Source organism: Pelodiscus sinensis, chromosome 1 (assembly GCF_052426305.1).
Source record: "Pelodiscus sinensis isolate ZL-2025 chromosome 1, ASM5242630v1, whole genome shotgun sequence".
NCBI lineage: Eukaryota > Metazoa > Chordata > Testudines > Trionychidae > Pelodiscus > Pelodiscus sinensis.
In genome coordinates this window covers 27,781,316-27,806,660 of record NC_143052.1, presented here as the reverse complement: position 1 = coordinate 27,806,660, position 25,345 = coordinate 27,781,316, and the positions used below count along the sequence as shown (strand labels likewise).

At 42.6% G+C, this 25,345-nt stretch overlaps 1 protein-coding gene across 2 annotated transcripts; it reads left to right on the top strand.

Moving 5' to 3' along the window:
* Positions 1–1,446: 1,446 nt before the first annotated feature.
* SYPL1 (synaptophysin like 1) lies at positions 1,447–11,281 on the top strand. 2 transcript variants are annotated; one of them, XM_075926977.2, is made up of 6 exons: positions 1,501–1,635; positions 2,281–2,384; positions 2,806–2,924; positions 4,310–4,514; positions 7,443–7,631; positions 9,875–11,281. In XM_075926977.2, the coding sequence occupies exons 2-6, from the start codon at positions 2,373–2,375 to the stop codon at positions 10,004–10,006; spliced, it is 657 nt and encodes a 218-aa protein (XP_075783092.2). In that variant the 5' UTR covers positions 1,501–1,635; positions 2,281–2,372; the 3' UTR covers positions 10,007–11,281. The 2 variants fall into 2 exon arrangements, with proteins under 2 accessions (XP_006137626.4, XP_075783092.2); XM_006137564.4 differs by lacking the exon at positions 2,281–2,384 and having other exon boundaries at positions 1,447–1,635.
* Positions 11,282–25,345: the final 14,064 nt, after the last annotated feature.

Genomic DNA, 25,345 nt, shown 5'->3' with positions numbered 1-25,345 from the left:
ATGTAGCCATAGCGTTTTCCTCCACCTTCTGTCACCACAAAGGACCACTGTCTTCCCTGAGGGCAGCTTGATTTCAGTCTCATAGGAGGAAAGATGACACCTCTACTGAGGGCAGCCTATAGTCTCAGTCCCACTGAGAACAACAAGAGACAGTGGCTATTATGAAAAAGGACAATTTCTCCATGAGCTTTTATGAAGATTTTACTTTTTTAGCCTGTGATGAAGAATAACCTTCAGTTATTAAGTCTAACAGCAAAAAATTACCATTAATTTTAAAAAATCAAACAATTCTTCAAATATAGCCTAAGATTTCTGTGGGTTTTATTTAAAAGGAAAGTTTAACAATTCTGCAGTATTGTATTGCAAAGATCATTCCAGACCAATTCAAAGTGTGGCTTAGAGTGCAAAATTTCTTAGAGGACCCATTTAAAATCAGTTTTAACGTATAAATGAATAGATTTGACTGGACATTCTCAGGAAACTCAGTTTAAACTCAAAAGAGTAGGTACTGTATACATGGGGAGAATAATCTGTATTTTTTTATCTATTACAAAAAGACTGAATCCCACTTCAAGTGCAAAACTCAGTTCACCCTTTCATATGGAGCTGCAACTTGTGCCTTCATAATAATAATAAATCTTTCCTTTCCCCAAAAGCAGAGGATTGTAACCCCTCTATCTCCAGTCAGCAACCATATAGATTCAACTCCCAAACCTAGGGTTTGGGTCCTAGGCCACTGGCTCTCTCACCCTGCTCCCTGGGCTTGAGTCCCAGCTACTGGTTCAGCTCCCCACTCTTGGTCTCATGCTCAGGTCTCTGCTTCTTGGCCACTGGTCCTTTGCCGGGGACCCAGTCCCCATTTGCAGGATTCTGCTCCCAAAGTCCTAGCTGCCAGCCCCATAGTCAAGGCTCCGCTACTGACCCCACACACAGGACCCTATACCCACTCCCAGCCTTTGCCCCCTTGTCCCTGCTAGGTCCACCCCTCCCAGAGACATGGGACTGCTCCCAGCCCTATTTGGGGAGTGGAGAAACAGAGGCAGGGGGGGCAGTTTTCAGCATCCCACTATTCAACGGTTCCAGTGCCACTGACAGGCCCACATCTGACACATTCAACCTCCCCCGCATTTTGTTTGGCAAGTCTTGCAGAGTGACCCTAACTTTATCATCCTTTGGACAGCAACGCGGACTCGAGTGCCAGCAAAGCCCTCACACCCACAGAAAGGCCCTCTCTGGCACACACCCTAATGCCCAAAGCCTTTCAGCCACCGTAGGGCTCTCCCCAGCCCTAGGCAACTCTCAGCACTTTAGGCAGCAGAAGCTTTGCAACAGGGAGGCCCCACTGACACTGGGCGGGGCCAGCTGCAGCTGCCACTCACCTAACCCCATTGTGAGGTGACAGTTGGGGTGAGGCCAGAAGGGGGCTGGGGTGGGGCGGGGCATAGACAGGCAGGCCTTATAGGGACCAGCAGAGGGCCTCTCTGTGGCTGCCAGTGTGTAGGCTGCTCCAGCAGGCCTCAGTCTATGTCTCTCTTCTCCTTGCTCACTAATCTGTCTCCCCCCAAAATGGCTGGGCTGCAGCTCCACCTCAGCCCACTGCTGGAGCCCCTTGGCTTTCTGAGGGCCCTTGAGTGGGTGAGTCTGGGAGGGAGGCGTATGTATGGGAGGGGGATTGTTTTCTTTTAGAGCAGTGCAAGAGGAAGGGAGGGAAAGGCTGAGAGCCCTCCCTCAGGGCTGCGAGTTCCCCTTGCAGACTTCTAGCACCCCTGTTGGGCAGGGCTTGTAGGGGGGCAAGAGTCCCTTCTATGGGGCAGGGATGTTGATGAGGCCCAGTTCTTGCTGGTATAGGCTTGGCCATGGCTTGGTTGGTGCGGGCTCCCCAGACTCTCCAAAATGGCAGGGCCTCAGAACTAGTTAACTCTATTATTAGCCCACTAAAAGCCTTTTTGACACAGTCATTTCTTAGCTGGTGTTCATGCCGAGCTGTGCCTGTCTTGCTTGTTTAAAGAGACGCCAGTATAATTCTGCAGTTGTTTTGTGTGGGAGGACTGTCTGTGGGGGGGGGGTCTTCCTGTTGGTTGGGGGATTCTTGGTGAGAGTATGTCAGTTGTGGTGAGGATGGGGAAACAAGAATTATGGACCGAACTCTATGTAGAAACTCTGCTTCCTGTCAGCTATGGGCTTGTCTTTTTGTTGTTGTTTTTGGGCAAGGAAGGTGGAGAATGTTAATAATATTCTAAGCCCAAGGTAGCTTCCACTGACTCGAAATTGGACTTGTAGGGGAGAGAGGGCTGGCATCTCTGAAGCAGGCAGGCCCTGTTCTCTGGGTAACTTCCCACATGTTTTGCTATTTCACAAACACAAATTGACTAATGCAGCAAAAGGTAAAATAATACCCTATTTTAAAAGCAGACCTTTCTAGTTGTTACAAATACCTTGGATCAGTGAAGCTAAAATTAAACTTAAAGCTAGTGAGTGCAAAAAGTAAAATAAGGACTACTAGTTTTCATCTTGGGATTATTTGGATTTAAGCATTCCTCTGGAGTCTAAAGCACCTCTCTTTGAAATGAAAATAAAGTCACTCTAGTGACACTTCACGGCACTACTTGTAGAAAAATATTGTAGTGATAACAATGCTTGCTTGAACTAGAATTTAGCTGATGGAGCACTAATATACTACATCTTGTTTGGGATTATTGAAATCATTTAATGCAAATGTGTATAAATGGTGTCTTCCTCGCATTATTAACTGTACTGTATTTCATATAGTCTGAGAGTACTAATATAGTGTTTCAATTTCCATAGATTTTTTCCATCTTTGTGTTTGCCACCTGTGGAGGTTATAAAGGTACAACTACAATTTTAGTTTCTTGTAAAGGTCTTGTGAACAAAACAGTTACAGCTGATTTTGGTTATCCATTCAGGTGAGCCTGTTTTATTTCCTTACTGTCATCAGTGTCACCACTGCCCACTAATTTTATTGGGTTCACTTGTTTCCTCCATAACGTAGTGGGTATCTAATGCTTTAAAAAGCATATCTTATGCGGATTCAAATATCCTGCAGTGTATAGTCTCTTGTTGTGAAATATGAGAACTAACTCCTGAAAGCACATTTATCTCCATCTCTCAGCAGATTATGTGGATGGGACAAAAGATATTGCCAAATTGATATGTGCATCTTAATGATTGTCATGAGCTGAAAGCATGTACTGTAGTGATGCATGACTCACCACTATCTCTAGAACTTAAATTTCCCTTTGTGTTGTCTTGAGCACTGAGATGGAATTATTGCTGATCCTTTAAGCAGAATATGAAGAGGAATCTTAAAAAAAAAACCTTTAACAGATGTTTTCTGTTTTATCTATTGTAATTCCATTGAGGGATCTGATTTTAGACTTTTTTTCCTTTTAGGGATAACATTTTGATTAAATAATGAATGGGAAAGCTCACCTAGCATTATTGCAATCATCTGCTGTTGCACATATGAATATAGTCAATTAAGCTTAGTAGCTGTCCATCACAAACTGCAGCAAAAGCAGAACATTCCTCCATCCTAGGAGATGGAGCCAAAAAAAAAAAAAAGATTGGAATCCCAGCCAAATATAAACAGGAAGGATAGAAGAAAAAGAAGAGTGAAGCTTCCTCTTCTATCCCAGGATCCAGAAGGGATCCTAATAAACATAGGCCTTAATCCTGTAAACTACTCCTCAGATATTGAGGGCTGGAGCTTTAGCAATTGCTGCTGACTAGCGAAGGCTAGTATAAAAGATGCAGGATTCCCTTCCTCAAATCATGGCCCAGAGGTGTCCTCCCATGGAGTGGTGGGGCCACATCTGTAGTGCTGTCCCAGGAGGGCTGAGTTGAATTGCTCAGCTAAACTGTTAGGAGCTCGATGTTTGTATTTACCTACAGCTGATGATGTAGCCCTATGGCTGGCAAGCTCTTATCTAGCTGTCTTACATTTACCAGCCTAATCTGATTCAAGTACAATTAAATTAGTCTTGTTTCTAAATCAGAGTGGTTTAAACCTCCGTTTCTTAGGTTCTGTGTCAGTCTTAATTTGTAACTTGTATTAAATAGGGTTGTATATCTTGCAGCGCAATCTAAGCCTTTAAGGTGTGTGGGAGGTATATAAAGAGAATATTATGCAACTTGTTAGATTAATAAATTTACTACCAAAGAATATTTTATGCAGTGGGAGTATTGATGGCATTGTTCTCATTAAATGCTAAGATACTGAAGTTTCCATTTGTGCAGCTAAGTCTTGCTATGAAAAATCTACTTTTTTTTTTTCCTCCCCCTCCCACAGGTTGAACACAGTTGTATTTAGTGCACCAGATCCAACACGATGCAGTGGCACTTGGACTGACTTTCACCTTGTGGGCAACTTCTCCTCTTCTGCACAGTTCTTTGTTACTTTTGCAGTCTTGGTATTCCTTTATTGTATTGCTACTATTGTAGTATATGTTGGGTATATGCACCTGTATCGGAACACTGGCAAAATCCCATTGATTGTAAGTAACACTAAGCTATTTTAGTCTTTGTTTTAAAACCACCAAAAGAAAAAGAATTCTGCTCAACACAGGCATGTTTAAGTAACAATAAAACTTTAATTGTCACACTGTAATACAAACTGGAATGGTTTAAAATCACTTGGGTTTATTAAACATCACTGATTTAAAAAAAATTAAGTTGAAAACTGTTGCCATTCCAACTTTAGATTAAATCTAAACAAACTAAATTTATAAATGGTATGGCACTTTTAACATGCTATTTACTAGAATGAGTTCTTTAAGGAAAATAAAAATGAAGTTTGTTATTGAAAACAATAAGGAAAATTTTAAAAAATTAAGGCACAGATCCTGCAAATTCTTTAACTGGTGTATAACTTTACTCCTATGAATTCCATTGACTATAACATGACTGCTCATGTTAAAAGCAAAGTGCATGTAAAAGTGTGGAATTTAGCTCCTTGATACTGCTATCTTAACTTTTTGTAGTTAAAATATTACTGCAAAATTGCCTTAGTGGCAGCAATAAAATTAATTTCAATAATTAAATTAATGTGATATGCAAAAATAGGAGGCTAACATTTGGCATATGGTGTGAGGTTTTGGGGGGGAGGTAGGGTGGCTAGGAGGTAACAGGTGCAGTAAAACAAGACACCCAAGTAACTTAGCACAAGTCACATTATACTCCTTTGACTTCAATCTGTAAAATGGACAGATTGGTCAAAATACTTCAGATTTCTTAACTTGTGGCAGCTCAGTATATTGAAAGGAGGAATTGTCTGCGGACCAAATTTATTGCTTATCAGTCTTGTTTCTGTATCACAGTAAGGACATCAATGTGGCCCTGGACTTGCTTCAGTACAGATAAGCACTTGACATGTGAAAGTTCTTAGTAGGAAAACTTCTAACTTGAAATTGTAGGAACTGCCAGACAAAGTGGAAGTTCTTAACTTATCAGCTTTTCTGTAGGCTTTTTTTTTGTGTGTGTGACCTTAGGCAAATCACTTAGTACTTCTTTCTGCTTCATGGGAACTTTTGTGGTGATAATAACTAATATATAGACACTTCTCTGAATAGTTCAGTGTCTACATATTGGATGAGTAAAAACTGCAGCACTTCAAACAGCAGAATGACATTTTTCAGCTCTGTGTTCCAAGAAAGTTGATGGTAAATCATCAGAACAGAATTCTCAAGCACAATGTGATGCTCCTGAATCTGTGCCAATTCTGAGTAGGGGGTGAACATTTAGGATAACTTATCACACTGAACTATACGTAACAGTATTCCTGAGTTTTAAAGAGCTACCTTTTTGGGGGTGTAGGCCTTAGAATGAGTCCACTTCTCTCATTTGATCTGAACTGTGTAGATAAAATTTATAGTCAATTGTTTGACCACATTTTGATTAATTATTTCATAATGAAATATAATTGAGACCAAATAACCAGTATCAATCTTTTTTTTTTTTAATTGGTAGGCATAGGGGGAAAATGGGTTGGGTTTCAGTGACATTTGGCTTTACAAGTTGCACACTTCTTTAACTAATGCCAAATTAAATATGTAACTTGGGGAGCACACCACCTGCATAAAAGTTAGCCCAATATCGCTGCACAGGACTGCTCTTAAGATATTGGTGTTGTATAGAACAATGGTTTTGAAACTTTCTTTTCCTCACAACCCAGTTGAAGAAAATTGTTGATGCTTGTGACCTCAACATAATTTGACTAATGTGTGGGCTGGCTCTGGAATGGGGCTGAGGGTGAGAGCTTTGGGGTGTAAGAGGGAGCTCTGCTTTGGAGACGGTCATGGCTGGGATAAGAGATGCTTACTTTGAGCAGCTCAGCAGGGGTGCAGAGGCTCATCAGAGGCTTTCTACCTCTCCTGGCACCGTAGAGCATCCTCTACTCCAGAAGCAGCCAGCAGCAGGTTCCCAGCTAGTGGGAATGCAGAGCTAGTGTTCAGGACAAGCGCGGCACATGGACCCCTGTGAACTCTCCCCCCTGCCTCCCGTTTAGGAGCCTGGCCTGCTGCTGGCCACTTCTGGGGTGCAGCACCGTGCAGTGCCAGGACACGCAGGTATCCTGCCTTAGCGTCACTGGTCACCTGATCACCCTGCAGAAACAAGACTCCTTGCCTGACAGTCCATGACCCAGTACTGGGTTGCAACCAGTGTTCCCTCTAAACTGTACAGCAGGCAACACAGCTTCACAGGTGATTAATCAGCCCAGTCAATCACCTGTGAAGCTGTGCTGCCTAGCTTAGAGGGAACACTGGTTGCAACCTGTAGTTTGAAAACCACTGGTATTCAAACAGTTTGCTAACTTGTTTAGTTCCTTCATTATCTTTGTTTTTGATGCTAGCATTTCAGGCACTGGACTGTAAAGGTACTTTCCTAACATTTACAAAGACACAAAATGAATATATCTTGATTTTTTTCTGAGTTTCCTGCTTACTTCAGCAAATGCAAGTTATAAGATAATTGGCATAAGCAAACAAAACTATGGCAGACTATATTTACTACTTATAGTAATATTGCCTAGTGTTTAATGCCAATAATATGCACCATATTATATAATAGCCAGAATATTTTAGTCAACTGCTAGGTTGGCTGCTTTTTAATATTTTTAGTACAGAGGCAGTGTAGACAGTTCTGTAATCGGTCTGTAATTTCTATTGTCTTTCAAAGAAAACTAGTATCTGAGTCTGTCTAATGAAACTGGATTAATGTGTTTGCACAGCTAAGTCAATAGCTACTGACCTGAAGGAGTGTGCCTAGCTGATCTTTCACCAACAGAAGTTGTCCACTAAAGATATTACCCCACTCATGCTGTCTAATAGCTATATATGTCAATGCGTATTTTGACTGTATAAAACTGATATCTTTCACTTAACTGGAATGTGGGTTTTTTGACTGACCGTTGTCTTTTGATATAGGACTTGGTTATTACTGTCATGGCTGCCTTTCTGTGGCTGGTCAGCACTTCAGCCTGGGCTAAGGCACTTACTGATATAAAAATATCCACTGGTCCCAGCATTGTTCGGGAAATTGCATCTTGCAAATTACCAGGATCATCTTGTTTGTTTGCCTCTGTTACCAGCATGGGAACTCTGAATGTGTCTGTGGTATGTATTTCAAGCCCATTTTTTGGCTTTACTGAAATTCCATCATTAGTTACCAGTCATGCATGATACCCATCCTAAGTCAAAAGCATTCAGACGGGTTAAGGTTTCCTGGGGCCAGTGCAAGTGGGGAGGCCCTCCCCAACCCATTCCAATCATGGTCCTGCCCCTGTTCCTCACCTTCCACATGTTACCTCACCCATGGCTCCTGCCCTTTCCTGAGGATCCATCCCTGTTGAACCCACAGGCCCCCCTCCCCACTGCACCCCCAAGAGTGGAGAAGCTCTGTCCCACTGCAATAAGGAGTGAGCACTCTCCCAGCCCTGAGACCTCAGGAGACAGCAAAATAACTCCTCTAGTCCTGGATTCCTGCAATGGTGCTCCCCCTGCAGCTCTCTAGCTTTTTCCAGTGGCAGAGGCTAGGTCAGGGGGACTCTGGGAGCCCCTGCCTTCATGCCCTCTGAAGCCACGCAGTGCTGCTGACCAGAAGCCCAGCTCGGGAAGGGGCTTTTCCCTTCCCACGCAGAGCTCTGGGAGCCCCATTTGGCCAGAGCCCCTAGGAACAGACTTGTAGGCCCAGTGGCTAGTCCACCACTGAAAACACTAACCAAATAACAGTTGTTTCCTCTTTAAAATTGTTTTTGGCACACCTGTGTGATTTTTTTTTTTTAACTTTGAGATGGCTTTCAAAGTCCTAGGGAGTAGTGGGTTGGGGTTTTTTGGGGAGGAGCAGGGGGGGCTGGTTGGTTTGTTTGAGGTGGGTGGGGTGGTTTAGCACTTAAGCTTTCACATTACTTCTCTCCATCAAAGCCCCAAAATGGATTTGTCTAATGACTCCATTTTAAAGTTCATGTTGGGTGTCTCCAGCAGGTGTAAACTAAATACTGCCTGACTTCTGTATATCTTGGTGCTGAATTTGGCCTTTGTAGTCACTGTTGCATATTTCTCCACATAGCCCAAAACACATTTTTCCACATAGCCCAAAACAAAGGGACCACAAGAAAGCTCTTTTAGGGGTATTCTTGTGATGGATAACAAGCTTTCCCCCTGCTCCACCTCCTTTGCTAACTCATAAGCAGTGTGGCCAAGAGTACATTGTATTCAGGGCCATCCTTAGGATTTATGGGGCTATATGTAGCACTATTAAAATGCTATCTTCCCCCTACTTCCCCCCCCCCCCCCCCTCCGGTGGGTTTTTTAGATTTTGTTTGTTTTTACAGTCTTCATCAACATACTAACAATTTTTAAAACAATTTTTAAACTAAGGCCCTGTAGACTAACGCAGTAAATTTAGAATCTGATGGGGAAAGCAGTGGTTGGCAAATGCCTGTTGAATGGTGCTCTCAGGTTCTGAGTTGTGCTTATGGGGTTTTCACTTTTAAATTAACTAGATCCCCTCCGGAGGAAGCAGAGCCACAGACCAGGGGTAGTAAGAGCAGGTGGGTGGACATTCAGGTTATGTCTACACTGCAGAATTTTTGCATATTCTTCCGATCCTTTTTGCGGAAGAGATTTTTGCAATAAAAAACCCTGTGTAGATGGGGCCATTTGTCAGAAACCCTTATTTTGCGCAAGATCCCTTATTTCTCAAAAAATGAGGTTTACAGGATCTTGTACAAAACGGGTTTTTTTCTGAACGGCCCCATCTACACAGGGTTTTTATCGCAAAAATCTCTTCCACAAAAAGGATCAGAAGAATATGCAAATGAGAGCATGAGATTTGCAAATAAGGGATCCACTTGCATTTCCTCTTTCGAAAAACTGTTGCAGTGTAGATGTAGCTTCAGACCCTGTGAGGCCCTAAATTTTCAGGTGTCCTGTGCAATTGCATATTCTGCTTATCGGTAATGATGGCTCTGATTGTATTAAACTATAAGAAGCTTGCTTCAATAGTGATCTTGTATTTGCTGACTAGTCCTGTGGGGAGCGAGCATGGGTTTAAGGGATTTAAGCATGTGTAGTCTCCATTCAGTGGATGAAGCAGCTGCATAATTCCTTGTGTATTGGTGACTGATCTTACATCTCTTCAGAGAGGATGCTTGTTAGCTGTAACTATCACTGCTAACTCATGAAGAGGGCACATACATTAGGAGATGATCAATTAGCTTAATACTTAAAGTACTTTGCAGGTATAAATCTCTAGAAGTGTGTTGCCAGCCCAACTATTTGGTTTGCTAACTTCAAATTTGTGTTCTCCAGGAGTCTAGTAATATTACTTTGATCTTTTTTTTTTTAAACTTCCTTAGGCTTTTGGATTACTTAACATGATTCTGTGGGGAGGAAATGCCTGGTTTGTATACAAGGAGACCAGCTTGCATAACCCATCAAACTCAACTTCCCAAGGCTCAAGAATCTATCCACCTGCAACAGGAATATAATTAGTCAGAAGATGATACTTCTTAAAAAGCATACACTTTGCATCCTACTGCCAACAATTTGGAGACACTGCAGTTTATATTTGTGGTAATGGGTAAACTTCTGCTTTGTACTTGAAGCATGTCTTTCATAGAAATATAGATGTAAACTTTCAAGTGTTTGACGCTGAAATATATTATGCCTCTAAAATAAGTGCAGTTTCTTCATTAGCAGTTTCTTCATTTAAAAGTAACAAATTGTTCAGACCTTTCTAAGTCTCTTTGCAAATGTCCCTTCACACACACGTGCATGTGTGCACATATACGCATCCCTTTTCGGGAAGTGGTTCTAGTTAATACTTGTGGGAAGAAACTGGTTTAGATTGTATAAAATGACTGATTTCTTAATTAAAGACTATTTAACTTAGGATGTTTGGAATTCCAGTATTAAATTTATCATTCGGAGGTTACCTACTAATCCTGCAAAGACAAGCTTTCTGAAAATTAGCCATATCTGGTAGCATGTTCTGGCATCATTCTGTAAATTTTTTTTGTATATTGTTAATGGCTTTTTTTTTGGTGTGGGTAAGAATCTTGCAGACACTTTAAAATGTCTGTCTGCAAGTACTACAACATTAGAAACTTGTTGTGAGTTTACATGTTCATTGTTAACTATTTCATAATTTGGAACAATTTCTAAAAGGGGATAATAAAGATGCAAGTCACACATCTGTGGCATAATTTGAGAACAAGAGTCAAATGAGGTTAGATATGGGGTGTTTAAGTTCATCTGATCTGCAAAACATTGGTAATTTGTGATATAGATTATAGATGCTAATACTTACCCTGTCAGTAAACTCTGTTTTTGATTCATGTAAATGAGTCCAAGCTGAGCAATTGGCAGTATATAAGGACTATTATATACCTAGTGACATGACATAACTGGAGATGTCTGTCTTACTGATATATACAGGTGTTTAATTGTCCTCTTACTGGGATCAAGATTTGATGATTCTCCCATGAGAGACTTGTGTATTCAGACTCATCTGACTTAGTTACCTCACTTATTTCTCCACATGAATTGTCCAAAGAAGTCTATCTTGGTTTCTGCAGACTTGATAAATATGTAAAGTTGTTTAGATTGTATATAGTTTACTAGCAAACATTTCTATAAGCTTGCTTGCTTTCAAAGCCAGGGCAGATGTAACAACATACATGTCTTGGTCTTAACTGTCTTTCCATCTGTAAACTTAAAGCTTACTGTTGTAAGAACAGTCTCTAATAAATGGGTTGCTGTAACTGTTCGTCTGAGTACTCATTTTTCTTGCTTCTATGAGCAGATTTCCCTTGCAATTCTACCTCTGGTAGAGAGAAGGAAGCTGATGTAATCAAGGGGGTAAGAGGAGGACTTTAGCGAGGCTAAAGTGGCCCAAGGCAGTATGGGTGACTAGAGATAATAGTGATAGAAATGTAGCCGTGTTAGTCTGGGGTAGCTGAAGCAAAATGCAGGACAATGTAGCACTTTAAAGACTAACAAGATGGTTTATTAGATGATGAGCTTTCGTGGTCCAGACCCACTTCCTCAGATCAATATGTGGAAGAAAATAGTCACAGCCATACATACCAAAGGATACAATTTAAAAAATGAACACATATGAAAAGGACAAATCACATTTCAGAACAGGAGGGGGATGGGGGGGGGAGAAGGAAGGTAAGTGTCTGTGAATTGATGATATTAGAGGTGGGGAGAGTGGGATGTTTGAGAGTTAATGATAATAGAGCCTTCCAAATCTGCTGCTATCTGCTTTATGTCCATGGGCATCTGCATACACTTCAACCTCAACAGACCATGTTTGTGGACTGTGAATTGGAAGCAGATACAGAATTTGCATCCACACAGGGCTCGACTCATCCCATCCCAGTTTGTTCTGTACATGCTGGTTCGCAGTGAGTAAAGAAACAGGAACACAGAGTTTGGACTCTTCCCTCCTTCAGAATATAGGATAAACCTAGTTAGCAGAGGGATAAGCAACTGAAAAGCCCAGGAAGAAATCCAATAATTCTCGGTTCACACTAGAATTTGGATAATGTACAGTAAATAAGGCACGTGAGACAAAATATTGAATCACTGCTTATTTAAGTGAGAGCCATCCATTCTGTGCACTGAATGAGGAAAGGGTCATGTGGAAAAAAGTGATCATGAAATTAAAGACACTACTACAGTACAGAAGTACTAAAGAATTACATTAAAATTTCAGAGGGACCTTCATTTTCCTCTGTGATTGATATTTGTAGTCTTCATAATTTTCTTAAGCTAAGACTATTTTATATATTGCACACAACTATGCCAACTTAATAAAAGTTGATTTTGTGCCTAAATTATAAAGCATCACAGTATACTTAATCTGAGGGGTAGCTGTGTTAGTCTGTAACTTTTAAAAACAAGTAGCCCTGTGGCACCCTAGACTAACAAAAAAATTATAGTACCCTAAGTTTTCATGGGCAAAACCTATTTCCTCAGATGAGTCATCCGAAGAAATGGGGTTTTGCCCATGAAAGCTCAGGATAGGGATATATAGTTATCCCCTATTGTAGACCACGCCTTAGAGACTAAGTTCGAATTAAGCTATGCAACTTCAGCTACATTAGTTACATCAGCTTAAGATATGCATCTTAACTTACATTTTCTTGCCATCCACAGTGATGGAAGTTGAAGGGAGCACACTGTCCCTTTGACTTCCCTTACACCTTGTAGAAGCAAGACTACCAGCATTGATGGGAGTGCCCTCTGTTTGAATTAGTGGGTTTTCACTAGACCTGCTAATTCGAACCCCAGAAGATCAACTGTGGCTGCTTTGATCTTTTTGTAGTGTAGACATGGCATAAGATGCTACAGCTCTGAGTTAAGAGGGGTATTTATTTCCTAGAGAAGCCTTTGACCTCACTGAGAGCTGGGGTCTGTTAGCTGCATGCACTAACAGCCTGCAGGTGCAACTGTTTCAAACTCTCTGTAATAACCAGGACCCACCCATTTCTGGCTTCACAGATAAAACACAAAGCTTTACATTTCCCCTGAATGCCCCCTCATTTTCCCTGACTATCTGCTACTTTCTGCTTAAGCTGGAGTTTGCATGTGGGCTTGAACAACAGTCCTGCATAGCACAGTAAACCTGAGTGGAGGTGATGGATCATGATGCTTTTACGATTCAGGTCTAAAAGTTATAGCCATCTAGTTAAGTGAAGATAATGAAAGGTCATGTTGGTCTCACTATCATTGTCACCTGGCCATTGCATTGATGTGTAAATACATGGCAAATAGTGTGAATGTGTGTGTATATAGCAGCATACTCTGTGGGACTTATACAGTGATAGGTACAGCTTTGAGTATCTGTATCAGGTGTAAGTTTTATAAAAATATATTTATATTTGATTATAAATGTAATTGGACAGTAAGTGCTCTAACTTCAGCTGTTCAGCAATTGCTCCTGGGACCTACAATTTCTTTACTACTGGGCTTTTCCTTCCACAACTTAATTTTCCATTTGCTATGCTTAATCTATTGCCAACTCCATTCTCTCCAAGCCTAGCTCCATTCCCCATCATTAGTCACTCTTTCATTCTCAACTGTGAAGTGTCAAAGTTTGGGCAGAGCATGAAGGAAACCACTTTATCATCACTATTGTGGCTCTCAATGTCCTTAGTTATTTTCCTAAATAGAAGTGTTTATTGGTTGCAGAAAAATCTGACAGTTCTCTAAATCATACTGGGTCCTATTTGAAGTATTCAAGGACTTCTTCAGGCAAATAACCTAAGCAAAGGGCTAGACTTTTTTCAGCAGTCATTATTATTAGTTCAGGCTCACTTCCAAAGTTTACTTCTGTCATCACCTTTTCTATGCATAAAATGTTTGCAGGTTAAATACCCTTTTCAAAGCCCATTGCTTCGTGTCCTATCCTCAGAGGCCAAGGAGAACATTTTTTTTTTCCTCCCTGCTCCTTGTGACACCTTTTTAGATACCTGAAAACTGCTACCATGTCCCCTCTCATTCTTCTCCTTTCTAAACTAAACAAGCACAGTTCTTTCAGACTTTTTTCATAGGTCATATTCTCTAGACCTTCAGTTGTTCTTGTTGCTCTTCTCTGGACCTTTTTGAATTTCTCCACATCTTTCTTGAAATGTTGTGGACAGAATTGGACACAATACTCCAATTGAGGACTAACCAGTGCAGAGTGGAGAGAAGAATGTCGTCTTGTCTTGCTCACTGCTCCTGTTAACGCGTCCCAGAATCATGTTTGCTTTTTTGCAATAGCATCACACTGTTGACTCTCATATTTAGCTTGTGTTCCTCTATGACACACAGATCCCTTTCTGCAGTACTCCTTCCTAGACAGTTGCTTCCCATTCTGTGTGTAAAACTGATTGTTCCTTCCTAAGTGGAGCACTTTGAATTTGTCCTTATTAAACTTCATCCTATTTACCTCAGACCATTTCTCCAGTTTGTCCAGATCATTTTGAATTATGACCCTATCCACCAAAGCAGTTGCAACCCCTCCCAGTTTCATATCATCTGCAAACTTTAATAAGTGTACACTCTATGCCAATATCTAAATTGTTGATGAAGATACTGAACAGAACGGTCCCAAAAGAGACCCTTGTGGATCTCTACTTGTTATATCCTTTCAGCATGATTGTGAACCATTAACTACTTTGAGAATAGTTATCCAGCCTGTTATGCACCCACCTTATAGTAGCCCCATCTAAGTTGTATTTGCCTAGTTTATTGATAAGATCACGCGAGACCGTATCAAATGCCTTACTAAAGTCTAGATATACCATGTCCACTGCTTCTCCCTTATCCAGAAGACTCATTATCCTATCAAAGAAAGCTATCAGATTGGTGTGACATGATTTTGTTGCTCCATTATCTTTCCTGGCACAGAAGTTAAATTGACTGGTGTGTAGTTTTCTGGGTTGTTCTCCTTTGTTATAGATGGGCACTCTATTTGCCCTTTTCCAGTCTTCTGGAATCTCTCTTGTCTTCTATTATTTTTTCAAAGATGATAGCTAAAGGCTCAGATACTCAGGAGGTATCAGCTACTTGAGTATTCTAGAATGCATTTCATCAACCCCTGATGACTTGCAGACATCTAACTTTTCTAAGTGATTTTTAACTTGTTCATTTTTTATTTTATCTTCTAAGCCTATCTCCTTACCACTAGCATTCACTTTGATGATGAAGGAATACCTGACAGACTTCTTGGTGAAGACTGAAACCAAGAAGTCATTAAGCACCTCTGCCATTTTCAGGTTTCCTGTTATTGTTTCTCCCTCCTCACTGAGCAGTGGGTCTACCCTGTCCTTGGTCTTCCTTTCGCTTCTAATATATTTATAGAATGTCTTCTTGTTTCCCTTTGTCTGTAGCTGGTTTGAGCTCGTTTTGTGCCTTTGTCTTTCTAATAGTTTCCCCGCATACCTGTATTGTTTGCTTATATCCATCCTTTGTAATTAGTCTTAGTTTCCACTATTTGACTCCTTTTTATTTTTAGATCATGCAAGATCTCCAGGTTAAGCCAACGTGGTCTTTTGCCATACTTTCTATCTTTCCGACACAGTGGAATAGCTTGCTTTTGGGCCCTTAATGTCCCTTTGAAAAACTGCCACCTCTCTTCAGTTGTTTTTCCCCTTAGTCTTGCTTCCCATGGTACCTTACCTTACCTACCAGCTCTCTGAGTTTACCAAAATCTGCCTTCCTGAAATCCATTCTCTCTGTTTTGCTGTTCTCCCTTCTACCATTCCTTAGAATCACGGTCTCTATGATTTCGTGATCACTTTCACCCAAGTTGCCTTCCATTTTCAAATTCTCAATCAGTTCCTCCCTATTTGTTAAAATCAAATCTAGAACAACCCCCCCCCAGTATCTTTTTCAACTATCTGAAATAAAAAGTTGTCTTCAATGCAATCCAAGAACGTATTGGATAGTCTGTGCCCTGCTGTTAGTTTCCCAAGTAAGGTAGGGTGGGATGTTTCTTTCTATCTTTTTTTGGTCAGGGAATGAAAGTCCTCTTGCTCATCACCACTGTTCCAACCTCCTCTAAAGAATTATATTAGGAACCAGGGCCAGCTCTAGGCACCAGCAAAAGAAGCACGTGCTTGGGGCAACACATTTTCAGGGGCGGCGTTCTGGCCTGCAGGAGAAGCAGGTGGGGAGCCCCACAGAGGCTGCCCTGAGCTGGGAGCCCCACGCCTGGCTGCTTGGAGCCTGCGTCTGGCCCCAGGTTGCTGGGAGGTTTACACAGGCAACTCTGAGGCACGGCCCCTGCTGGAGTGCTTCCTGGAGAGTGGTGCGGGCAGGGCAACCGCGGCTGCTGCTGGTGACGCTGCGCCCAGAAGCCTCTTCTTCGCATTCAAGTGAGCGCGGCCCCCTCCCGCCAGTGTGCCCTCCCCAGCTGGCCACCCCCTCCCGTGTGCCCCCCACAACTTCCCTTCCTCTGCCTCCCGCCCATGGGTCCCCCAGCCTGGGTTACCCCCCCCCCCGGCTGGCCACCCACACCAGTGTTCTCTCCCCCACAACCCTCCTGCCTGTGAACCCCCCTTGCCCGGCTGTCCCCCCCACCTGTGTGGCCCCCCATTCCTTACCCCCTTTCTTCTTCTTCCCCGGCTTGGCCTCTGCCCAGCAACCCTGCACCCCACCCTCTGGCCCACTGAAACCCTGCTGGGACCCCATCTCCTCTTCTTCCTCTCCCACCCACCTCCTTGCCACCCACCTGATCCCCCGATCTCCTGTCTGGCTCTCTTAACAATCCCACCTCCTCCTACCCTTGGGGCCCTGAACCCTCCTCCCCACCCACACCTGCCCAGCCCCCTTGTGCTGTGTCCTGACAACCTCACCTCTGCCTGGGATCCAGGTGATTCTCCCTCCCCATTTGTCTGAGGAAGGGGAACTCTGGTGTTCCCAGTGCCCGTGTCACCAAGTCCCTTCCTGTCTAGGGCAGGAGAGCTTTATTAAAATTGTAATTGTGATCCCATTTAAATAGTCTTGGTTTTAAATAATATACCTTTAAAATAAAGTTAATTGTTATGACCTAAATTTATCATAACCTATTTAAATAACTTATGAATTAAATTTAAAAATTAAATAGAACGTATGTCCTGTCAACTTTTAAAGAAATTCTACCAGTTCATTAGTGTAACTCGTTGTGTAAGCACCTGGAACCAGTGTTTACATCAGCAGTAGCTTTTTCTGCAGGTGAAGAGAGAATGTTTTTATCACTTTGGTTTATTCAGCTAGTTTAATGCAATGATTAGTTCATTCACAGTTGCAAAACTGAGAGTTGAGGAAGCAGAAAAACTTGTTTTCCTCTTCTCTCAGTAAAAAACTGGTTATGAGAGCATTCTAACATCTTGAAGAACATGATGACTAGAATTGATCTGTTAAATTCACTATGAATATTTCCTTTGTTTAATAAACGCATTTTAGATGCAAAATGTGTTCTTCACATTTAAGGTAGTTTTATTTCATATAGAAATTAAATGCTGGTTTTGTTTATTTTAAATTGAATTTCCTTCCAGACAGAAGTAGATGCAAATCGTATGTTTTAAAAAAAGTAGCCACCACTTAGCAAATAATAAATGGGATAAACCTCTCTTAAATGTTCCTATTATACATCATTTTGTAATAGAATAAAAATGTAAAAATTAAGAATCTGATTACATGTAAGTTACACAATTATTTGGGCATTTATATAGTTGGTAGCTGTACTGAGTGTGTTCTCCTGGTTAGTAAATAGAAACACCAAATTTTGAGTTTATATTTAGTTGTAAATCAACATGTTTTAAAGGTTGCTAATTAATAAGACTCAAGCATCCTTTAGGAAAATTTTTCAAGTATAATTTAAATGATTGATTGCTCATTTAAACCAAGGTTTTCTGCTTGCCAGTTTAAAATTAGAGATTTAAATCAAATCTATTTAAATCAATCCACCCTGCTTCAGAGGCTGTTAGGTCTGTTCCTGAAGGAGAAAGCACAGAGCTGCGCTCATGGAATAGGTCCTAGGCTAGTGGGGTTTTGTCATCTGGTGCCTGTCTTGTTCTGGACAGTTGAGCTGGGGAGTTGAAACAAGTTCTCTTAATCCCTTTGAACTGTCTCGCATAGTGAGGCTGATTCTTTTCCATGGACACCAAGAGTAGGACAGCTTTTGTGTTGGGGTTGGAGTCTGAGTGATTATAAGGCTTCTGATGATAAAATCCCTTTGCAGAGTGAGGAGTGGGATTGGGACTCCAGCACTACATGATGTGAACAGCTGAATGCTTTGGAAGTCTTTAACTGACTTGCTGTGGATTTACCTGTCCTCACGGTGGGGAATCCCTGGCGCTCTCCTAGGAGATGAAAATGCCCCGAGGTTTGGGCTCTCCCTGGAGTGTGCACCCCAGCAAGCCACGCAAACTGCATTTGTGCACGCACCCTCTCCGGACAAAAAGCGGGGGGGTGGAGGGAAGCAACATTTTTTTGCTTGGTGTGGCAAAAAACCTAGAGCTGGCCCTGTTAGGAACTAAAGCTTATTAACACATTTAAAGAGTGAAATAGGAGATCTGAAGTAGTAAAACACTTTGGAAGAAAGAGAAATTAGGGTGGCAGTTGTGGGTGGGGGGAAGAAACTCCATGGTCATTCATTAAAGAGCTGGGAAAAGATAACGGATATCACATGTTATGGGAAAGGGAGCCTTCTGTGGTTTAGAATGTTCATACTGTTGATCTGAAAGCTGGCTCTGTCTTGTAATGATTAAAAATGTACCTGTCCAACTAATTGATTCCCAGAAGAGATTCCCTGGGTCTGCTTCAGCTATGGAGCTAGTAAACTCTGTGGCTACGTCTAGACTGGCATGATTTTCCACAAATGCTTTTAACAAAAGTTTTTCCATTAAAAGCATTTGCGGAAAAGAGCGTCTAGATTGGCACAGATGCTTTTGCGCAAAAGCACTTTTTGTGGAAAAGCGTCTGTGCCAATCGAGACGCGGTTTCGCCATCGGGGCTTTTTTGCACAAAACAGTTTTTACCTGTCTACACTGGCCCTCTTGTGCAAAAGCATTTGTGCAAGAGGGCTTTTTCCTGAGCGGAAGCAGCATAGTATTTGCGGAAGACACTGACGATCTTACATTAGATCGTCAGTGTTCTTGCGCAAATTCAAGCGGCCAGTGTAGACAACTGGCAAGTCTAGATGCAGCCTGTGTGTCTAAACTTCTGGCTAAGATTCTGGCCACCATGCAACAGGCAGTGTTATAACAGCTTAGCCAAGTGAAATTGGGTAAGGTTAGTTTACTAGTTGCCATTTCAAGGAAAAACAGAGGAGTTCTCTGGCACCAGCTACCCCTCTGAGACATTTCAAAGAAGTTACTGTATGTACTGCAATGGGGTAACTGCAGACAGGCCCCCAGCACTGATCAAAATCTCATGCTTTTAAAACCCCAGCTGTATAGCAGGGAATTTCAAAACTCCGCAAAGGACCTGGGCTAATCACAGTTACTTAGACCTGTTCCAAATGGTGTTTTATGTCCGTGTTTAAATCATTGGAGCTTGGTCTACACGTGCACTTCTACTCTTACAACCACCAGTGAAGTTGCTGTGGTCGGAGATTTCCTAAGAAAGGCTTGTGTAGGAACAGCTGGCGAGGCTATGTGCTTGCCTTCCTGACACCATTTCCTAATGCCAGACTTGTGTTGGAGACTCTGACTCAGTCTCCTGGATGAGAGACCCCGAGAGACTACAATCTCTTTCACTCCCCAGTCTCTAGATTCAACTAGGTTTTGTTTGCCAGGGAACTCAGCCCTGCTGTGTTGCACTACATTTCTTGTGGGTGCACAGTGTTGGCCCCAATCCCAGCTCCAGAAGTCGGGGAAGCTGAAAAGAGACTATACCCTTTGGAGTGGTATTAAGAGAAATCGCAGTTGCCTCTACAAATCTCTATCTCTCATCAAAGCTGTTATTTCCTAGTTGGGCATTCTGCAATCCCACTGAGTTTATTGTTTACTCCATTTCTTGGATTTAGTAGTTCATTTCTAGCAGTTTTGCATGACCCCGCATAACCTAAAACAGGTTAGTTATTATGTAAGGGCAGTTCTTACTATTATTCATTGTTAAATATTAACCTGAATCATGACAATGATTCAGCAAAATATTTTCACAGAAGGGTCATGTCCCCACTGTTAGATGGTCTGTTGTGGAAGCAGTGTGAAAGTTCTTTCAAGTTTCAAAACCAACACAAAAGAAGTGACACCTTTCTCTTGTACTGCATCCAATTTATTTCAGTCTCATTGGTAAAATGTGTACATGTGCGCACACACTCCCTCTCTCTGTTCTAACGATTGCAACAGGGAATGAGGAGTCAAGACTTCTGAGTTCTATTCTGAAACAGCAAGTTTTTGTAAGATTTTTGGATGGGGTGCCAGTTCCAAAGATTGCACCAGCACTTATCAGGGCTCTCTCTATCCTGAAGTTCTGCTATTCTACAGGTTTCATTATGAAACCCATCCAGAGCTAGGAAACCCTGCCTTAAAACCTTTGTGCTCATCCAGGGACAGCAAAGAGCTTTAGTTTTAATTTCAACAGCAGGGGTATGGACTCCCAAAGAGTTGTACACTAACCTTGGCTAGTTGCATTTCCATTTCAAACCCCAAACTAGCAGAACATCACATGGGTTGGAGTTTTTTTAAAAGTGTGTCCTCCCATCAGGGCCTCTGGCCCCTTTGGACACTGCTCAGATGTGTAACAAAGAGGGATCTCCTGCTGCAAGAGAGAAGTAAAAGTTTAAATTCCAGAAGAACCTATTTTCTATAGAAAAGTAGCATCACACACAGGAGGCTTGGGCAGAGACAGCCTGATTCACTGTTCCCTTGCAGCTGGTCTGGTAATCTGAGTATAAATTAGAACAGCAGCTTTGTACACTCTCTCTCTTTTGGTGCAGATGACCACCCAGATCTTTTACAATTTGTATGGCTCATTTTGATTACATTTCCCATGTTTTCTGCATTTTCCAGAAGAAATGGCTTATTTTTAATTCATTTTTATACTATCGTTTGCATCTCTGAGGCTCTAAAATGTCCTGTAGAGTTGCTGGTGCATAATGAGAAGGCCAGTGTAGTGCTAGAGGAGACACAGCATATCCCCATCCCACAAGGGAAGATTGCAGGGTAATCGCACTACCAGAGAGCTACAAATGGGGGGTGGTGAAGGGGTCTAGAGTTATGAAGTTACAAGAGCCACCATACAGAAAACCTTAGTCTCCTCCAGGCCCTGTGAATCTTCTGCTCATTCTATGGGATCACGATGCAGGTGGGGAGCAAATATCTTCCTCCTATGAATTGATCAGGGGTTTGTATAGCTCCTAGCACAACAGCGGTTCTTGTCCATAATTGAGGCTCCTAGGCATTATGATAATAAAGTAACAATAACAAATAACTCCTGAGATGAACTCCCATAAGTGCAGAAGATAATTTCTGTTGATATCTGCCAGTGTGTGATCCTTATTTACCTAATAAGGAAGAGACAAGTATTGGCCAATAGTATAATTTTGTGCTTTTAATCTGAAATTTTAAAATCTATAACTTCACTGCAGCTGCCTGCTTTCTAGCACGTGGTGGGAGTGGTCTTTTAAAAGCTAATTACCTCCTCAGCTGTTTGTAGTAGCAAGGTCTCTGCAAACAGAATGGATTCTGTGGTGTTTTTCTTCCATAGACCTTGCTCCATTGTCCACCACCATGTTCAGACATTTACAATGATTGTGGTGGGTGTAGTATGTTACCAAAGAAGAGTGGCAGAGTTTACAGACACATTTCACCAGTGTAAATGACTGTGTGAGGTACAGTACTGGAAAACTGAGCTCCTTCTCTGTAATAGGGCTGACAGCATGTGTAACACTCTACTGCTTCAGCAAGTCAGAAGATAGATAATCGACCAGGCAACAAGGTAAGACCCTGCAGAATTAATTAAGGCTGAGTCTGTGCTGTAGGTGTAGGGTGTGTGGCTGCTTTACTGTTTTGCTGAGTGGCTAAGTTTATACAGTTAGTTGTGGAGAGAAGCTGCAGTCTCTCAGTATTGTTGTTGCCTTTCCTGATTCAACAATAGTGCATGATCCTTCTACAATCAAGTAATGTCCCTGTATGAATGCAGCCCAGGTTGGGTGGGAAATCTCTGAGCATATCCACCTTTGCTCCAGCTTGTCTAGCAGAGTTCTGTCTGCAGCAGTGCCTGCCCAGAAAAAAAAGAGCTAGATTTATTGGTTCGAGATGTCAATGACTTTCCTTCCTGGCTGATTTAGTGGGCTAGATGCACTCCAGTGTCCAGATTCTACAGGCATTCAGGAGTGGGACTGTGGGCTGTGGAGTAGCCAACTATGGTGCTTGGATTCTGTGGTTTTCTAACCCTAGACTTTAACCTCTGCTATGAGCAGATAGCCAGAGAGAATTACACACACCCTGCCAGAACCAGCTTCTTCACAAGGGACTGTGGAGGGCAAGGTGTGGGAGCTGATTTTTTTTTTTGTCTCTGTACTGCTAGAGACCACAACCCACCAAGGGAGTCCTCAGCAAGGGGTCTGCAACTGGTTAATGTCTCAGCAGAGCAGAAAACCAGCTCCAGGGTGTTTTCATTGTCTCTTCTATTTTGGGGGAGATTTAGTGGGAATCTTGTAGACTGCCCCCTACTCAATACTGCACCTTTAAAACATCCATTTGTGCCTCCTTGTAGATTTTGGGGGCTCTGCTAGCAAGCAGCAAAAATAAAATAAACTGTATTTGGAAAATGTGAATATCAGAAGAAACTAGTCAATCTGCTGCATCCAGTAAAATCAAACATGTTGAAGGAAACAAATCTGAGAAATGGGACACTTGCAATTTAGACTCACTGAAACCATATGATGTATTGCCTGGGATGCACCTGTTAGCTTTCTCCAGCAATGAGTTCAAAATTAAAATTGCCGAGCTTTGAGGGTATCTCAGCACAGATGCTGGAACTAATAGTACTAGGGGAGCTGCTGCATCCCCCTGACTTGATGTGGTTTCCATTATATAGAGGGCTTACAAGGACTCTCTATACCCCCACTATAAACATTGTCCCAGCACCTCTATCTCTCAGGTAAAGTTTTGAAAGAGGTATCCTTTAATCACACAGAATGGCATGGACCAGGAACAGAGGCTTAGGGTATGTCTACACTACCCTCCTAGTTCTAACTAGCGGGGTAATGTAGGCATACCGCACTTGCAAATGAAGCCCGGGATTTGAATTTCCCGGGCTTCATTTGCATAAGCGGGGAGCTGCCATTTTTAAAACCCCGCTGGTTCGAACCCCATGCAGCGTGGCTACACGGGGCTCGAACTAGGTAGTTCGAACTAGGATTCCTATTCCGTGGAACGAGGTGTACTGGTAGTTCGGAATAGGAATCCTAGTTCGAACTACCTAGTTCGTGCCGCGTGTAGCCGCGCTGCACGGGGTTCGAACAAGCGGGGTTTTAAAAATGGTGGCTCCCCGCTTATGCAAATGAAGCCCGGGAAATTCAAATCCCGGGCTTCATTTGCAAGTGCGGTATGCCTACATTACCCTGCTAGTTCGAACTAGCAGGGTAGTGTAGACATACCCAAAGTGTGGTGCACAGATGGCAGGATAAGTAGATGTTTTGTCCTGTCCGAGCTCCCTAGCAATCCTTAGCAGAACCTTGGGATCTATTTGTTTACTCCCTTTAACCACTTTTATGAACTTCTGCAGTGTTGGGTTTGGGGCACGCATCCTAACATTTTCCTGGAACTTTCTGAAGTAGACAGTTGTATGCATGCTTCTGGCCACTAATCTGTCTTTTCAGCATATAAATGCACAGGTGCATGAGTGTGTAAGGCTTTTCCTGGCCCCCAGCTGCAGGTCTCCACAGCCACCCAGCCTCTCCCTCCTCCGCCCTCCCCGCAAAGTCCCCTGATCCAGCTTTGCTCCTTCTGAGGAGTTGCTGAGCTCAGAGCCCAACTTTCCCCATGAGTGCTCCAGTCGGGGAGTTTTCACCGGGATGCTGAATCACAGAGGTCAAACCTGTAGCTGACTGGCAAACCTGATTTGGGGCCTGATCCAAAGCCCTTAATGGAAAGACTCCCATTACTTTCAATGATCTGGGACTAGATCATCTGAGTAAGGATTTTTACTTACCAGAATTTAAATGAACTTACCATATGTAAAATATCTGAGATACTGATTTCCCTTTAACAGGATTACTGAGCACTTTGTTCCCCTTGCAGTGCCACAAACCAAAGTCAGGGGGTGGAGATAGGGACGAAGGAGCATTTTTCTTGGTGCATGCTAGAAGGATGATGTTTATTGGGTTAGACTGTGAAGTGTGTAATATTTGACCATTCCTAAGCAAAAGAGGTCAGCATTAAAAGGCAGAAAAGATGTACGCGCGTAAGGGAGAAGGAATTCATGGTACAGTTAGATCTTATGGCAGGGGTTGGCAAAAGTCACTGAGCGGGAAGGATCCAGCCCACCTAGGGCTTTGATCTGGCCCACGCAGCTGTTCCAAGCCCTGCCCCCTAGCGTGTTGCCCGGGAACCGGAGCTGTGCGAGCCCTTTCAGCTGCTTCTATTTAAAGGGCATGTGCCTTCCCTGTGGCTGGCAGGCAACAGTCCCAGGAAGGTGGGAGCCCTTTAAATAGAAGCAATAGAAAGGGCTCACAGTGTCCCTGGCTCCCAAGCAATGCGCTAGTACGGCTGAGAGCAGCGAGCCCTTTAAATAGCAGGAATTGAAAGGGCTCACAAGCTCCTATGTCCAACTAACATGATGCTATTTAAAGGTTCTGCCCCTTCTGTCCGAGGCCCTGCCCCTTCTGGAGTGGCCCGTGACCACTTGCAAAATTTTTGCCTACCCCTGTTTTATATTGACTGCTCTTCAGTGATATTTCTGGACAGGTAAGCTCTGGTCCTCCACTCTCTTTATCTCGCTTAGGCTATGTCTACACTTTTGTCAGTACAACTTTTGTCATTCTGGGGTGTGAAACAACATCTGTCTGACCAAAATAAGTTTAAACAAAAATAGTACCAGTGTGGACAGCTCTGTGTTGGCAGGAGGTGATCTCATCATAACACAAGAATGGCCATACAGGGGCAGACCAAAGGTCTATCTAGCCCAGTGTCCTGTCTGTCGACAGTGGCCAGTGCCAGATGTCCTAGAGGGAATGAACAGAATAGTTAATCATCAAATGATTTATCCCTTGTTGCCTGTTCCCTGCTTCTAACAAACAGAAGTGAGGGACACCATCCCTGCTCATCCTGGCTCACAGCTATTGATGAACCTAAGCTCCATGAATTTACCTAGGTTTTTTTTTTTAATTCCTGTTG

Coding starts and splice junctions, on each gene's coding strand:
- SYPL1 (XM_006137564.4), top strand. CDS start 1,525: ATGTCTCTCTTCTCCTTGCTCACTAATCTGTCTCCCCCCAAAATGGCT. Junction 1,636..2,805: donor TTCTGAGGGCCCTTGAGTGG/GTGAGTCTGGGA, acceptor CAATTTCCATAG/ATTTTTTCCATCTTTGTGTT. Junction 7,632..9,874: donor GAACTCTGAATGTGTCTGTG/GTATGTATTTCA, acceptor AAACTTCCTTAG/GCTTTTGGATTACTTAACAT.